General features: G+C 50.1%; 1 protein-coding gene and 1 long non-coding RNA gene across 3 annotated transcripts in view; one reads left to right on the top strand and one right to left on the bottom strand.

Moving 5' to 3' along the window:
- MAP2K4 (mitogen-activated protein kinase kinase 4) overlaps positions 1-8,974 on the top strand; it is a 65,418-nt gene extending 56,444 nt beyond the window's left edge. For both annotated transcript variants that reach the window (XM_036394528.2, XM_036394529.2), the window contains 4 exons: positions 3,207-3,284; positions 4,692-4,840; positions 5,317-5,362; positions 6,094-8,974. In XM_036394528.2, the coding sequence (XP_036250421.1) occupies positions 3,207-3,284; positions 4,692-4,840; positions 5,317-5,362; positions 6,094-6,207 (387 nt within the window). In that variant the 3' untranslated portion in view covers positions 6,208-8,974. The remainder of the gene's footprint in view (positions 1-3,206; positions 3,285-4,691; positions 4,841-5,316; positions 5,363-6,093) is intronic.
- Positions 8,975-9,659: 685 nt separating this feature from the next.
- Positions 9,660-12,880, bottom strand: LOC129046881 (uncharacterized). Its single transcript, XR_008508714.1, has 2 exons — positions 11,217-12,880; positions 9,660-10,379 (listed from the first exon to the last, which is right to left on the bottom strand). It is a non-coding gene; the product is annotated as an uncharacterized LOC129046881 (long non-coding RNA).
- Positions 12,881-16,400: the final 3,520 nt, after the last annotated feature.

Here is a 16,400-nt window from a genome sequence, read left to right as displayed (position 1 = left end):
ACTGTAATGACACTTAATGAGATGCCTGAGGTGTCTGTAAAGAGCTGCAGTGCTCCCTTTCCCCTGGGATGTGCTGGGTGAGTGCTTCCATAGCCCTTTGGTTTTCCTTTCTCCTGTCTGTCTGTCTGTGTGCACTCAGATTTGTGCAGCTCCAGACTTGGGTGGACTTTTAAGTGAGCAGAAGTGTTGCAGTTCAGTTTGTGTTTTCCAGAGCCTTGGCAGGGCACAGGTTTTGTGGGGCAGCCAGCAGCTGGCAAGTGATGTGGGAGATGATTGGCCTCTTCCCTGCTGCTCTGCAGCCTCAGTGACTCCTTTCCAAGTACATGAGCATTTCCACGTACCAGGGAGCCTGGGAAATGGGGAGGTGTCCCCAGTGGGCAGGCACATCTGCCAGATATTTCTCCAAGCCAGCACAGGCTGAAGGGATGCTGTGATCAAATTGGATGTACCTGGGAAGGAGTCAGGCTGCCACACTCCTTTCAAAGGGAAAATAGCATTTTTTAGTGTAAAATAGGCCAAGAGTAGGAGCTGTGTTCAGCCAGGGAGGCTCTCCTTAGGGCTGCTGGATGTGTCTCACTTTGCAAGGCTCACCAACCCTGTGGCACTCACCCCTGAAGGAGCCTGGTCCCCAGGGAGCTGTTGGTAGCAATGGCCCTGGATGTCAGCCCCAGTCTGGCTGTGAGTGCTCTGAGGAGGCAGCAGGAGCCATGTCCAGCTGCCAAGCAAGTGCTCTGGGCTTGAACCAAAATTGTTGGAGCTGTCACAGCGAGCGGCGCCTCAGCCTTGGAGCTGGGAGGTTGTTTTGCTTTTGGCTTTCAGTTCCCCTGCAATTGTTACAGTGGGAAAAGGCCTCTGAGTGTGGGTACCTCATGTTCTCTGGAGGAAAGAAAGGCAGGACTGAGTTCCCAGGCAGTCTCTGGCCCCTGGAGCAGCCTGAGCTGCTCTGAGCCCTCCTCAGCCCTGCCCTGTGCTGCTGCCAGCTCTGGGGGTTTGCTCCAGGTGAGGTTCCACAGCCCTCACCCAGCAGTGGGTGCTCCTGGCCAGCCCTGCATCCTCCCTGAGTGCTGCTCCCTGTGCTCCCTGCCTTGCCCCTGGCTGTGGGGGTGCTGCTGGGAGTCAGCTCTGTGTGACATTTCTGCTTTTTGCCTTCTGAGTGCCCCAGTGAACCCAGGGCCCGTGTCAGAGAGGAAGGGTGAGACTGGAAGGGCTTGGTTTAGGCAGGGGTGGAGGGGCAGACCCAGCCATTGTGAGGATGGATGTCCTGCCCTGCTCCTTCCAGAGCTCCACAGGAGTGGAGTGTGATAGTGTCACCTCCATCCTTGGTCACTCAGGTGCTTTTCCCAGGTCAGCTTGGAGCCTCTGGCTGCAAACTGTGGCTTCTCACTTCTCCCTGGTGAGGGTGGACAGTTGGTGCTGGCCCTGCTGTCAGGGCCAGCTGGATGTCTTGTGTTCAGGTGGTTCAGGCAGAGATCAGGCCAGGTGTGGCTGTTTGTACAGCTGGGGTTTGGAAGAGAGGGGGGATCTGTGGTGCCCACTGCTCATTTTTCAGTCAAGATGCTGGTGCTCAGGTGGACACTGAACTGGAGAAGCCCCATGGCAGCCTGTACCCTTCTCTGATGCCTCCATCCCCTGTCTCCTCACCCTCTCAGCACATCCAGAGATGCATCTCCCCCTCAGCCATTTCCTTTCCTGCTTGCTCTTGGCATCAGGAGGACACCTGGCCTCAGCCAGGCTTTGTCTGCAGCCCTCACTCCAGGTCCCCAGAGTGTGACATGGTGACTCTTCCTTCCTTGGTGTTAATTGCTCCCCTGTGATCCACATGGAAAATTATCAGCATTCTTCCTGCTCTGTATTTAGATGGGATTTATTTTGGTCCATCCTGCTTTCCCTTTAACTGTGCCACCTCCTGTTGCTCACAGGAGCAGGGTGCCCCTCTTGGGTACCTGAGACAACCAGCTATGTCTCACCAGTGCCACCCATCCCACCAGTCCCTCTGGGCAGTTGGGCTGCTCCCATGCAGTCCCCTCCTTCATCTGCAGCCTGGCAGCTTGCTCTGCTGTGGCACATCCCCGTGGGTCACAGCACTGGCCAGGCCAGCATCCCCAGCATTTGAGCTGGTCCATCCCTGGTGGCAGCTCCAGACATCATGGTGTGTCCCCAGGTAGGGTTCAGGGCTGGGCCACCTCCTGCTGCACTTCTCAGCTGTGTCTGCCATGAAATTGTATTAAAATGTAGCTTTCAAAGCAACCAGGGCTTTCAGAGTATTTCCTGTACCCCATAATTTAGGATTTATTGCTATGCAGGTAGCTTTAGTATTGTTGTAGTCAAAACTGAATGAGAGCCTGTTTCTTTTGACATGTTAATTATTATATTTTTAACTAAAGAAGGCAGACTGAGGTTTCTCATAAAGATGACATGCAAGGCATAAAGATGTTTTTGCTGGCTCAGCTCTCTGGATAACCTGCTCTTAGGTGTGAATCACCCATGTCTGGCTAAATACTTCTTTCTATGAAAGACATTTTGCATGTCTTAAAGCCTTGTGGCATCATAGTTGCCTTCAAGGGATGACTAAAACCTTGTTCAGAGGAGCTTTTCTTGAAGCACATTATAATAGTGTGCTTAGTACCTATATTGTATATATATATATACTAAGCACACTATTATAATGTTTATAATAAATGTATAATTTATATAATAAATTATAAAAATATATTTATATAAATATTAATAAAATAGTTATAATAGTTTATAATAGTTTCTTAGTAGCTGGTTGGGGAGAAGAGTTTTGGTAGATGCTGCTAAGCCTCACTCCCCAGGGTGGGGGTGAGATGTTGATTCCAGTTCTTATCATCCCTTGGGTGTCAAAACAGAGAAAGTGAGACTTGGTGCTAAAGACATCCCAAAGTTGAATAAAACTAAATGAATAAGACAGTCACAATTATTCAACATGGTTTTGCAAAAGGGAAAAAAACCCAAAGCATTGGACTGTGCTAAGTTGCCATTTCTGATCACCTCTACACGACACCTCCATAAAATCAGTGTTTTAAGTGATTCCTTGAGATGTTTCTCTGCTGGGGTTGGATGGCTGCCCTGGCCACAGGTTTTGCTAGGAGCTGTGCCAGGCTCAGGGCTCTCTCTAGGTTTGCAGATGCTCCTCCTTGCTCCCTGCGTGGCCCAGAGCCTGACAGTCCCTGTTGCCGTTTCAGCCGGAGCGGATAGATCCCAGCGCCTCGCGGCAAGGCTACGACGTGCGCTCCGACGTCTGGAGCTTGGGCATCACACTGGTGAGTGGGCACTGCTCTGGGCCATGGGCAGCACTGCTCTGGGCCATGGGCAGCACGGCCCAGCTCCTTCCTGGGCTCTGCTCCTCCCTGCCTCAGGAACAGCCTGGGGGCTTCCCATGTCCATGGTTCTCCCGAGCCCGCGCGGCTGTGTGTGCATGTGAGCAGGGAGGAGGTGTGCTGAGTTTGCAGGGTCCCCAGGATGAGGAGGAAATGAGTGAATCTGACTCCATGTTCTTAGAAGGCTTTTATTTTATTACATTATATTACATTACATTACATTACATCATACCATACCTATCATATCATATCTATCATATCATATCTATCATATCTATCATATCATATCTATCATATATTATATAAAAGAATACTATTCTAAACTATACTAAAGAATAAAGATGCAGACAAAAGGCTTAACAAGAATGATAATGAAAACTCGTGGCTTCTCAGAGCCTCGACACAGCTGGGCCATGATTGGCCATTAAGTTAAAACAATTCACATGAAACCAATCATACAATGACCAGCTGGTAAACAATCTCCAGACCACATTCCAAAGCAGCAAACACAGGAGAAGCAAATCAGATAATTATTATTTACATTTTGCTCTGGGGCTTCTCAGCTTCCCAGGAGAAGAAATCCTGGCGAAGGGATTTTTCAGAAAATGTGGCAGTGACAGAGGTGTTGGATTGTAAATGAATTTTGTGTTCAGAATCTGAGGTGAGGGAGCTGTGTGTGGTGGTGCAGAGCAGAGCACCCAGCCTGTGTGAATAAGCCTCTGGCTGCTGCTGTGCTTTGGCTGCACAGAGACTTTGGTTAATTCTGGATTCTGGGGTTGTGATTTCCTCACTGGCTCAACCACATCTCTCCTAGCTGCACACATTCAGAAGCCCTCAGTAAAAAGCCCTTACTTTCTTCAGGTTGTGAAGCAGAAGAGAAAGCAGAAGCAATTAAGTATGAACCAGTAGCTTCTGTTCTCACCACTGATGTTTAAAAAAAACTCATTTTCATTATCCTGGAGTTGGATTCAGGGATCCTTGTGGGTCCTCTCCAACCTGAGATACGATGTGATTGTCTCATTCTCATTACCCATTTTCTCTAGTGCTTGTTAGGGTGCTTGGGGAGGGACTGGAGGATTTTACTCTCCTACACTGGTTTGATTTATAGTCAGTGGAGGAGCAGACATGGCACAGAAGCCTGGTCAGGGTAAATCAGAGCACGCCCCTCACACAGGCAGCAGAACTTACTGCTGGCTAAAACCTTCCTTCTATTTAGAACCATACAGGGAATAGGATGAAAAATTTCATCTCAGTCTTCCTTCTGGGGTGGTTCAGGTTTGCTGCAGACGTTTTTTCCCCCTGAGCTTCCCTGATGTAAAGCTGCCTGGTGCTGTTGCTGTCTCCCTGCAGTACGAGCTGGCCACGGGGCGATTCCCCTACCCCAAGTGGAACAGTGTGTTTGACCAGTTGACACAAGTAGTGAAAGGAGACCCACCACAGCTGAGTAACTCAGAGGAAAGGGAGTTTTCCCCAAGCTTCATCAACTTCGTCAACTTGTGGTGAGTGTGTGCTGCTGCAAGCGCTGGGGCTTGGCTCCTTTTCTTGGTTGGTATTTGGCAAGGGTCGTGTGTCCAGCACTTCCCTGGCTTCTTTTCACATTCCTGAACCAGCATAAGGGGGAGGACCTCTCACATTTTAGTGGTTTGGGTTTGTGTGGGTTGGGACTGAAGGACAGACCCTGGAAACTGCTCTTCAGGAAAGGAATTAGGAGAAAAGCTCTGAGAGGCTGTGCTAGAGAGAGGAGACATGGTAAGGAGGGAAGTTTCCATGGCAGGCAGTTTGTGTCAGACACAGCCCCTGCCTGCACATGGGGGTTACCCCTGTGGTCACTCACAGTGCCAGGATGGGTTTTTCAGAAAGCCAAAGGTGGTGTGTCCCCCTCTGACAGCATTATGTCCTGTAAAAATTTGTATTTGGTGTCTGTAACATTTTCCCTGATCCCACGTTCTCCTAATTATCTCTGTGCTTTCTTTAGCCTTACAAAGGACGAGTCCAAAAGGCCAAAGTACAAAGAGCTTCTGGTGAGTCCTCAGTGCTGCATCTTTTCAATGCCTCCAACACACAGCTCACACAGGGCTGGGCTCAGGCAGAAGTGAGATCTGGAGCAGAGCCCTGGAGCTGGGCAACAGCAGGGCCTGTCCTTTAGGGGTGCCAAAGGAGAGAGAGCAGCAATGCTTTTGGCTTGGATCAGTCACACGGGGCAACTTCAAGGAGCTCTGGGCACCTGAAGGGCACCTCTTGGAGGCTCTGGTTCCACAGGCAGCCCTGGGGTTTCACATGCCCTGATGTGAAAGGGATTTGCCTGATGGCCAGAACCTCCCCGATGTTCTGTCCCAGCTGCTCTGACCTGGCTCTGGCCAGTGCTGCCTGCTGGGCAGAGCAGAGGCTGGGGGCTCAGGAGAGCAGAGCTCGGGTTTGGCCTCTGCAAGGCACTCCCTGTCACTCCTGTCACTGTCCCCACTGCTGATGGAACCTCTCCTGAAGGGATTTCAGGAAATGCCAGTGCTGCAGAGGAGCTGCTGATCCTGCACCCTCACTGCCTCCTCCCTGGCAGCTCCTGAGCTCTGGAGTCCTGTCCTGCCTCAGTAACCTCCCATGTTAAAGACATGGATCTGCCAGGCTGTGTCCTGGTGTCCTCCAGCCACCAAAGCATGTTCTTGCACCAGACAAATTCCCCTGCTCAGTTTTTATCTGAGGGCCACGTGCCAGGAGGGTGACCATAACTTTGTTTTGTTTTTTTATCTGCTTCCAGAAACATCCCTTCATCCTGATGTATGAGGAACGCACAGTGGATGTTGCATGCTATGTTTGTAAAATCCTGGATCAAATGCCAGCAACTCCCAGCTCTCCAATGTACGTGGATTGATACTGCTGCTACATCAAACTCTAGAAAAAGGGCTGAGAGAAAACAAGCTGTAAAGAATTTTCATCACATATTGCAGTGTTTTTAATGCTCGCCCAGACACCATGTGCAATAATATTGGTGTTATTTCCATCCTGTCTGTATACTGTTGTCACATATAAAGTGCATCCCTGTAATACCTGATCACACAGTGTTAGTGTTGGTCACAGAGAGACCTCATCTTGCTCTTTTGTGGACATATTCATGAAATGTGGAAATAAGTACATATATTTGTTGACTGTGATTGGATAGCACCTAAAATTCATTTCTAGACTCAAAACTTGGAGACTCCTCAGCAGCTACTGGAAAGATTTTTCTCTCAAACTCTTCCGATTGTTGTTTCAAGTAATAATAAAAAGCAAACAAACACAAGTTAGGCGTTGTCTGTCTGAACATTAAGAGACTTTGCCTGGAGGGAGAAGAACTTGCTTAACCAACGAGATGCTTTGCCTTCTGGAGCTGGAAAGGCAAAGGAGAATTTTATTCTTCACAAAGTGCAATAGATTTACTGCTATGAAATTCTGTTGCTTTACAGTCGCAGTGTAATTTCTGGGGACAGTGTGCTGAGCTGAACTTCCTGTTAAAGAGAGATCATGTTAAATATAGTGAATATGTCTTTACCAAAAATATGTTGCGTTGAAAGAGGCTAACATTAAACTATTGAGATGGGACATAATGTATTCTTCCTCCTTTTACCAAGCCAGCCACTCTTCACTCTTAACTAGGTGTCCTGTAAATTGTTAAGATAAGACCTTTGACCTGAAGAATTATTAAACTACTTGATTGAATTTAACCTGCTTGTTGACCTGGTTTATAGTGCACAGTGCTCACCACCCACTGGCTTTGCTTTGCCTTCACCCAGAGCCATCCACAGAGGCTGCAGCTGCTTGAGTGGGCCACCAGCTGATGGCTGTGAGTCCTGGCCAGTGTTTCTCGTGTCCCTGCTGTCCCCAGCCCTGCTGCTTGCACCTGTGGCACGGCCCAGCCCTCCCAGCCCATGTCCTGAGCTCCTGAGTCCCACTCCAGACCTGAGCTCTTCCTCCTTGCTGCTGCAGGCAGGATGGAGGGGTGGCCCTGTGCCCACCACACCCTGCTGAGCTTGCTGGGGACGCTTCACCACCACCACCTGGAGGCTGAACCTCCTCTGGACCTCCACAGCTCCTCTGCTGCACCCTGAGTAAATCTCTGAGATTGCGGGGTGCAGAAGAGATGAGGTGGAGGTGAAGGAGCATCCAGCTCCTCTCAGCTGGCCCAGCAAGGCCAGGCAAGCTGTTGTCTTTTGGTCCATTGCCAGGCAAGCTGTTGTCTTCTGGTCCACTCCTATGTGAAACAGCACATCAGGCTTTTCTATTTGTTTAATTGACATATTTTTCAAAGATTAATTTTTCCCAAAACCTTTTTTTTTTCCCCAAATACTGCAGTTTTCAGGTGTTTAGTAGCACACCAGGGATCAAATGGAAGCTGCAGGGTCTCTGCTTTCCATTCTGAGCTGTTTTAGGTGCTTGGTAGGACTTCATCAATGTTAGAGCAGCCTCCCATCAGAGCTCAGCAGCAAGCCTGGACACAGAGGGAATGAAAACACCGTGGTGCTGGCAGGATCCCCAAGGAAGGGCTCCCCACATCCAACCAAAGCCACCATGCACAAAGCAGCCCGAGGCTGAGTGAAGACCAAGCAGCACATCCCAGCTGGGAAGGAGAGCTGAGGCCCTGGACACAGCTGCTGTCTGTCTGTCTGTCTGTCTGCCACGGAGGTGACACGTCCTGGGGCTCCTGCTGGCACTGTGGGCTCCCTTGGTGCTGCCCTTCCTGGATTGTTCCTCTTGGGCTGCTCCTCGGGCACGGCAGAGCTTTCTGCAGTCCCTGCTCCTTCCTGACAGCTCTGGAGCCTCCTGCACAAAGATCAGTCAGACCATGCCTGTCTAAAGCTGCCATTGTGTCCCCACCCCAGAGCCTTTCTCAGGCAAATCCCCCTGGAGCTGTGATTCCTCTCTCCAGCCTTCAGCCCCTGGAGTGGGACTGCAGGTGCTCCAGGTCCCTGGGCTGCAGAGACCCAGACCCAGCAAGGGCAGCCACAGGTGGGGCTTCACCCTCCCTTTGGTGTCTGACTCCTCCTGGCAGCAGGGAACCCCAAATCCTCTCAGAGGGGCAGCACTGAGATGGAACCTCCCAAAACACACAGGACTGCCTTGCTCTGCCCTGTTGGGATGGCTGGGTCTGTGCTCTGGTGCTGTCCCATCTCCAGCCCAGAACCAACTTGATGGGAATGGAAATGCAAAGCTTTGAGCTGCCAGTGACAGGAGGGAGGTGCTGCTGTACAGGACAGGTTTAGCCTATTCAACACAGATTATTATAAATTATTAAGGGTGCACCATTTATTGCAATGTATCTATTAAAGAAAAAAAAAAGAAAAAAAGGTGTATAGTGTTCAGAAGCTGTGAAAATAGTGTAAGAACTGTACATTGTGAATTCTGGTTATTATTTTTTTTTCTTGTACCATAGAAAAAAATGTATAAAAATATCAAAAAGCTGATGTGCAGGGATGTTGCCTTATTGTCTGTAAAGTGAAGCTCAGGAACATAACTGCTTCAAAGAGCTTCTGAAGATTTTATCCGGTCTCCTGGTTCAACTTCCTCCTCTATTTAAGCTATTCTACATGGATCAGAGTGTTTATGTAATAGTTCTATCCTTTTGCCTGCAGGTCAGTTGTAATAAAACTAAGATGCGACTGTGACCTCGTTATTTTCATTTTGTAAGGTCAGACGTGAAGGGGAAGGTTCCCTAAGAGCTGTGGAGCTCCTGCCTTCCAGGTGGAAGAGGAAAGCAACCTTCAAATCTTCTTGTGCCAAATGAAGGAGGTGAAGGGAGCTCTGGATGTGTTTTGTCTCTCTGGAATTCTGCTGGGCCCTCTGTGTTTGGGCACCTCTCAGGCCAGCAGTGTTTGCAGCACAGGGAGGTGGCTCAGGACACCTTGTCCCTGTCAGGAGGGCAGGGAGCTGTGCCCACCCTGCAGGGAAGGGGCAGCTGGAGCTCCCAGCTCTGATGGTTGCAAGGTCTGCAGAACCCAGATGGACTCAGAGTCCTGGGTGAGTCCTGGTGCTAGGAGGTTTCTTCTGCCTGGAAGGTGTGGAGGGTTTGGAATCTGCCCAGTCAGAGCTGGACCCCAGCAGCCCCTCTGGGAAGGAAGAGGAGCTGGCCAGGAGTGCCTGTCCTGCTCCTCTGGGCTGGATGGGACAGGCCCAGCCCGGAGAGGGAGAGCAGAGCACCCTGCAGGGACCCCTGCCCAAGGCAGACCTCAGGATCAGCAACAGTTGTGTGGGAATGTTCCTCACTCAGGGTCACCAAATGTGGAATTTGCAGGCAACCCCAACAAGGGAAGAGATGAGAATCTTGACTCCATGTTTCAGAAGGCTGATTAATTATTTTATGATATATATTATATTAAAAGAAAATTATATATTAAAACTATGCTAAAATAATAGAAGAAAGGATTTCATCAGAAAGCTAGCAAGGAATAGAATGATAATAAAATCCTGTGAGTGACCAGAGAGTCTGAGCCAGCTGACTGTGATTGGCCATTAATTTAAAACAACCACATGAGACCAATCCCAGATGCACCTGTTGCATTCCACAGCAGCAGATAACCATTGTTTGCATTTTGTTTCTGAGGCCTCTCAGCTTCTCAGGAGAAAAAGTCCTAAGGAAAGGACTGACACAAATCACTCCATCTTTCCCTGGGCCCCTTACCTCGCTTTGAGCCCAGGGAAAGATGGAGTGAGTGCTCTGAGGAGCAAGGAAAGGAAAATGCTGTATTTTGCCTTTATGTTTACGGCTGTGCAAGTGCTTGGAGAGCGAGATGAAGCATAAACTCCCTCTCCTGGAGACACGCGGCACTTTCTGCTGGAAACAGAACAACAGGGCAGTCTGGGCTGTTCCTGGGGACATCTGCCAGAAAATCTTTGTCTTGGCATAAATCCATGCCTCCCATCAGGAGATGTGGCGTGGCCAAGCAGGAAACTCCTGCTCAAATTGAGCAGAAGAGCTGTGTGCATCACTCGGGCCATGAGAGCCGCCGGGGACAGTCGGGTGCGTTTGGGAGCCGAGCACGGGATCCGAGCCAACGTCACATTTCATTCTTCCTAAGGAAAGGAAAGAGTTTTCCGGAAACAGCAGCTTTTTAGATTTAGCATCTCTTTCCATCCCTGGAGTCGACTTTGGAAAAACAATCACAGGGAAAAAATAGGTGTGATCTGAGAGCCACTGCCAGGACTGTGCTCACAAACAGCCCAGGCAAGCACCTGAGGGGGAATAAGAGCAGGGAGGGCTCAGGGTACCCAACGCAGCCCAGCTGGGAGGGGCTGTGGGTGGCACAGCTGGTCCCTGCCTCCCTCCAGAGCTATTCCCTCCCTTGGACAGGACTGTCACCAGCACTGGGACACATCTCTGTGCCGTGCCCCAGGGCCCGGCTCCGTGCAGGGTCACAGCACTGCCCTCTCCATTGCCTAGCCCCTGCTGGCAGCTGCCTTCAGGTGACCACGGTGGGGGTGACCCGGGGAGGGCACGGAGGAACCACCTGGGGTGGCAGGAGGAGGGTGACCAGAGTGACCCCTCACGCTGTGTGTGGCACCCAGCCCCGTGTGCCCGGCCCGGGGGGCTCTCTTGGCACCCTGGGGAGCACAGACCCTGAGCATCTCCCTGCTTGCAGAGCTCCCGAGGGAGGGAGCAGCATCCCGAGCAGGTGAATGGTGATGGGGAGTCATCTCCAATACTTCTCTCTCTCTGTCTTTTTTTTTTTTCTTTGGTTTTTTTTTTGTCTTGAAAAAAATCATACTAAGGGGATAAAAAGATGGTAATAATAAACCATGGAGTGTTCAAGTCCAGGCAGCACCTCAGGCTGTCCTGTGAGGGTAGAAAACACCATTTAACTGATAAAGACTGTGCAGGTTCTACCTGCAGGTTAATCCCAGGTCACCCACCTGAGCAGGACACTTTGGAGCACCTGAAGGAAAAATCCTGGTGCTGTGGTGGGTCCTGGAATTGTCTCTGCCAATGACTCTCAGCCTTTTCCTGCTCCCAGGTCAGCTCCTCTGGGGAGTTTTGGAGCCTCCTCCTGTGCCTCCCACCCACCCAGGAATTCCTTGACCCAAATACTGCTCCTGTACTGGAAATAAATCAACTTTTAATATTTTACAATTACTTTAAAAGTTCTCTGCACAGTATTTTACAGATCAGCACAGACTTTACACAGATTTGCTGAGGCTACACAAATGTACAGAAACCACCCCAAAGAGCCCTGGAATTCTCTCATTTCCAGAAAGCATCAGAGGTCAGAACCTTCACCAGGATTGGGAGTCCCTGGAGTTTTCTGGATGGGATGGGAATTCTCTTCTCCAGGGCTGCTGGCGGGCCAGCTGAACCCAGAGGGATTTGTGTCCTGGCATGGATCCATGGCACGGAATTGGCCAGGGATGCCAATGAGCAGCGTTTGACAGGACAAGGCGCTGGTTCAAAGCCCTGAACAAGAACAACCCCCTGCCAAATTCCAGCCCCACTGCAGAGAACACATCTCAGACCTGCCTGGGGAGGCAAAGGCAGAGAGAAAACCCTTTGGGGACCTCAGTGCTCAGGCCTGGGCCCAGGCTAAGCCATCCCCAGCAATGGAGCAGAAGGTGGCCAGCAGCCAGCAGAGCTGGGAGCAGAGCCAGGGCACAGGAGGGGTCCCAGCAGGGCTGGAGGAGTCCAGCAGACACACCTGACCCCTCTCCTCGGAGCCCCCAGGAGCTCTGGCCCCTTCCCTGGCAGACTGAACCCCAGGTGATGCTGCTGCTGTGCCACCAGGCCTGGGGACAGCGCCAGGAGCTCACCAGCTCCTGCTTCCTGCAGGATCCCCCTGCACTGAGCCCACTGCGGCTGAGCCCTGCAGCCCCCAGCAGTGCCAGAGCTCCCTTGCAGACACATCCAGGGAGCACAACACTGGGATCAGCTCCTTGGGGCCTGCAGCAGCCCTTGTGCTGCCAGCACTGCTACAATCCCCAAAAACCACCCAGAAACAGCCCGAGGCTTTTCCACTCTTATTTCACAGAATCACAGAATTTCTAGGTTGGAAGAGATCTTCAAGATCATCGAGTCCAACCCATGTTCTAACACCTCAACTAGATCATGGCACCAAGTGCCACATCCAGTCTTTTTTTAAACACATCGTGAGATGGTGACTCCACCACGTCCCTGCGTAGATGATTCCAGTATTTGACCACTCTTTCTGTGAAAAACTTCCTCCTTAATTCCAGCCTGTATCTCCCTTGGCACAGCTTGAGACTGTGTCCTCTTGTTCTGTCTGTTGTTGCCCAGAGAAAGAGACCGAGCCCCCAGCTCACCACAGTCTCCCTTCAGGACGCTGAAGAGAGTGATCAGGTCACCTCTGAGTCTCCTTTTCTCCAGGCTGAACAACCCCAGCTCCCTCAGTCGTTCTTCATACGGCTTGTGTTCCAAGCCCTCAGCAGCCTCGTTGCTCTCCTTTGGACACGCTCAGGCATCTCAACGTCCCTCCTAAACTGAGGGGCCCAGAAGCCTTAAAAACAGAAAAACTAAAAATAAAACTTAGGTACAAAATAAAATTAAAAAAATAAAATAAAAACTTTAAAAAAATAGAAAAATTTAAAAAATAAAATAAAAAATAAAATTAAAAAAATAAAATAAAAACCTTAAAAAATAGAAAAATTAAAAAAAATTAAAAAAATAAAATAAAGCTTTAAAAATAGGAAAATTAAAAATAAGAATTAAGTAAAAAATAAAATTAATAAAATAAAATAAAAAGCTTAAAAAATAGAAAAATTTTAAAAATTAAATAAAAAATAAAATTAAAAAATAAAATAAAGATTTAAAATATAAAAATTAAAAATAAAAATTAAGTAAAAATTAAAATTAAAAAATAAAATAAATCTTTAAAAACAGAAAAATTAAAAATAAAAATTAAGTAAAAAAAAATTAATAAAATAAAATAAAAAGCTTAAAAAATAGAAAAATTTAAAAAATTAAATAAAAAATAAAATTGAAAAAATAAAATAAAGCTTTAAAAATAGGAAAATTAAAAATAAAAATTAAGTAAAAAATAAAAAAAAAAACCAAAGCTTTAAAAATAGAAAAATTAAAAATAAAAATTAAGTAAAAATAAAATTAATAAAATAAAAAGCTTAAAAAATAGAAAACTTTAAAAAATTAAATAAAAAAAATTAAAAAATAAAATAAAAATTTAAAATAGAAAAATTAAAAATAAAAATGAAATAAAAAATAAAATGAAAAAATAAAAATAAAAAGCTTTAAAAATAGAAAAAATAGAAATAGAATTAAGTAAAAAAAATTTAAAAAATAAAATAAAAAGCTTAAAAAATAGAAAACTTTAAAAAATTAATAAAATATAAAATAAAAAATAAAATAAAAAGCTTTAAAAATACAAAAATTAAAAATAAAAATTTAATAAAAAAAAGTTAATAAAATAAAATAAAAAGCTTTAAAAATAGAAAAATAAAAATATAAAATTTAATAAAAAAAATTAAAAAAAAAAAAATTAAAAATTAATGAAAAACAAAAAAAACCCCGTAAAGTCCTGTAAAGTACCATAAAAGTTCCATAAAAGGCAGCGCCGTAGAGGGCGACTGTCGTAAAAGGGGTCGTAAAGCGCGACTGTCGCAAACGCTGCCGTAAAGCGCGACTGTCGTAAAAGGTGCCGTAAAGCGCGACTGTCGCAAATGGTGCCGTAAAGCGCGACTGTCGCAAAAGCGGCCGTAAAGCGCGACTGTCGCAAATGGTGCCGTAAAGCGCGACTGTCGCAAAAGCGGCCGTAAAGCGCGACTGTCGTAAAAGGTGCCGTAAAGCGCCACTGTCGCAAAAGCGGCCGTAAAGCGCGACTGTCGCAAAAGCGGCCGTAAAGCGCGACTGTCGTAAAAGGTGCCGTAAAGCGCGACTGTCGCAAAAGGGGCCGTAAAGCGCGACTGTCGCAAAACGCTGCCGTAAAGCGCGACTGTCGCAAAAGCGGCCGTAAAGCGCGACTGTCGTAAAAGGTGCCGTAATGCGCGACTGCCGCAAAACGCTGCCGTAAAGCGCGACTGTCGCAAAAGGTGCCGTAAAGCGCGACTGTCGCAAATGGTGCCGTAAAGCGCGACTGTCGCAAAAGGGGCCGTAAAGCGCGACTGTCGTAAAAGGTGCCGTAAAGCGCGACTGTCGCAAAAGGTGCCGTAAAGCGCGACTGTCGCAAAAGGTGCCGTAAAGCGCGACTGTCGCAAAAGCGGCCGTAAAGCGCGACTGTCGTAAAAGGTGCCGTAATGCGCGACTGCCGCAAAACGCTGCCGTAAAGCGCGACTGTCGCAAAAGGTGCCGTAAAGCGCGACTGTCGCAAATGGTGCCGTAAAGCGCGACTGTCGCAAAAGGGGCCGTAAAGCGCGACTGTCGTAAAAGGTGCCGTAAAGCGCGACTGTCGCAAAAGGTGCCGTAAAGCGCGACTGTCGCAAAACGCTGCCGTAAAGCGCGACTGTCGCAAAAGCGGCCGTAAAGCGCGACTGTCGTAAAAGGTGCCGTAATGCGCGACTGCCGCAAAACGCTGCCGTAAAGCGCGACTGTCGCAAAAGGTGCCGTAAAGCGCGACTGTCGCAAATGGTGCCGTAAAGCGCGACTGTCGCAAAAGGGGCCGTAAAGCGCGACTGTCGTAAAAGGTGCCGTAAAGCGCGACTGTCGCAAAAGGTGCCGTAAAGCGCGACTGTCGCAAAAGCGGCCGTAAAGCGCGACTGTCGCAAAAGGGGCCGTAAAGCGCGACTGTCGCAAAAGGGGCCGTAAAGCGCGACTGTCGCAAAACGCTGCCGTAAAGCGCGACTGTCGCAAAAGCGGCCGTAAAGCGCGACTGTCGTAAAAGCTGCCGTAAAGCGCGACTGTCGTAAAAGCTGCCGTAAAGCGCGACTGTCGCAAAAGGTGCCGTAAAGCGCGACTGTCGCAAAAGGTGCCGTAAAGCGCGACTGTCGTAAAAGCTGCCGTAAAGCGCGACTGTCGTAAAAGGTGCCGTAAAGGGCGACTGTCGCAAAAGCGGCCGTAAAGCGCGAATGTCGCAAACGCTGCCGTAAAGCGCGACTGTCGTAAAAGCGGCCGTAAAGCGCGACTGTCGTAAAAGGGGCAGTAAAGCGCCACTGCCGCAAAACTGTCGTAAAGCGCAAATGTCGTGAAAGGGGTCGTAAAGCGCGAATGTCGCAAAAGGTGTTGTAAAGCACTTTAGTAGCATCTCCCTCCGAGATTTGGCTGCCGTGGCGCTGGTCCTGGCTTGCTGGCCGCTGGTTGAGCTCTTTGCCGCAAGGGGGCGCCCGCAGCTGCTGCCGTGCCGAGCTCTGCTCCTGCCGCGACTCCGCCCCCTGCTGCCGCGAGTCTCCAACGGGACACGCCCCCTACCTGCCCATCGGACCCCACGGCTCCGGTACCGCAGTCTCGCTGATCCCTGCCGCCCCGCCCCCCGCCCTCGCGGTCCCGCCGCCCTCCCGGACCTCGCGGCCCCTCCCACCGCTCCCGCCATCCCCGCCTTTGCCATCCCGTCGGTCCCGGCTGTCCCGGCTACCGCGGCCCCGCCCCCTAATCCCGCCTCTCCGAGCCCGCCTACCGGCGCCACCGCGGCCCCGCCCCCTCCTGCCGCCGCGGGTCCCGCCGCTTCTGCCCCCCATTACCCGCGAGTGCGGCCGCTCCTGCCGCCCCCCACGTCCCCCTCGCCCCCTTTGCCGACACAGCGGGGCCGGTGCTGGCCCAAGTCGCTGCTGCTGCGTCTTTGCCATTCCCTGCGGCTCCCGGATCTGCGGTGCCGAGCGCGCCTGGCGCGGCCGCGCTGCGCCCCCAGCGCCCCTGTGCGCGCTGCCGCGGGAGCCCGCCCCCCCCGCCCTGGCGTTCCAAGAGCACGCAGCGCACCCCGAGCTGCCCACGGGCCCCGCCGCAGGGCAAACGCCCACGGCAGACCCTGTCCCTGCCGGCGTTTGGGCGCAATCCCCCGGTCCCGGCACGGCACGGCTTGCGCTGGGACCGGGGCGCCCCAGCCCGCACAGCCCCCCCGTGCCGGCGCCGCGGCGCCTCCCCCGGTGCCTGCAGCCTCTGCCGTGCCTGCGGCCGCTCCGGCGCAGCCTCTGCCGTGCCTGCGGCCG

Source organism: Molothrus ater, chromosome 19 (genome assembly GCF_012460135.2).
Source record: "Molothrus ater isolate BHLD 08-10-18 breed brown headed cowbird chromosome 19, BPBGC_Mater_1.1, whole genome shotgun sequence".
NCBI lineage: Eukaryota > Metazoa > Chordata > Aves > Passeriformes > Icteridae > Molothrus > Molothrus ater.
The sequence above is the reverse complement of the archived record's forward strand: the minus strand, read 5'-3'. Positions and strand labels throughout refer to the sequence as shown.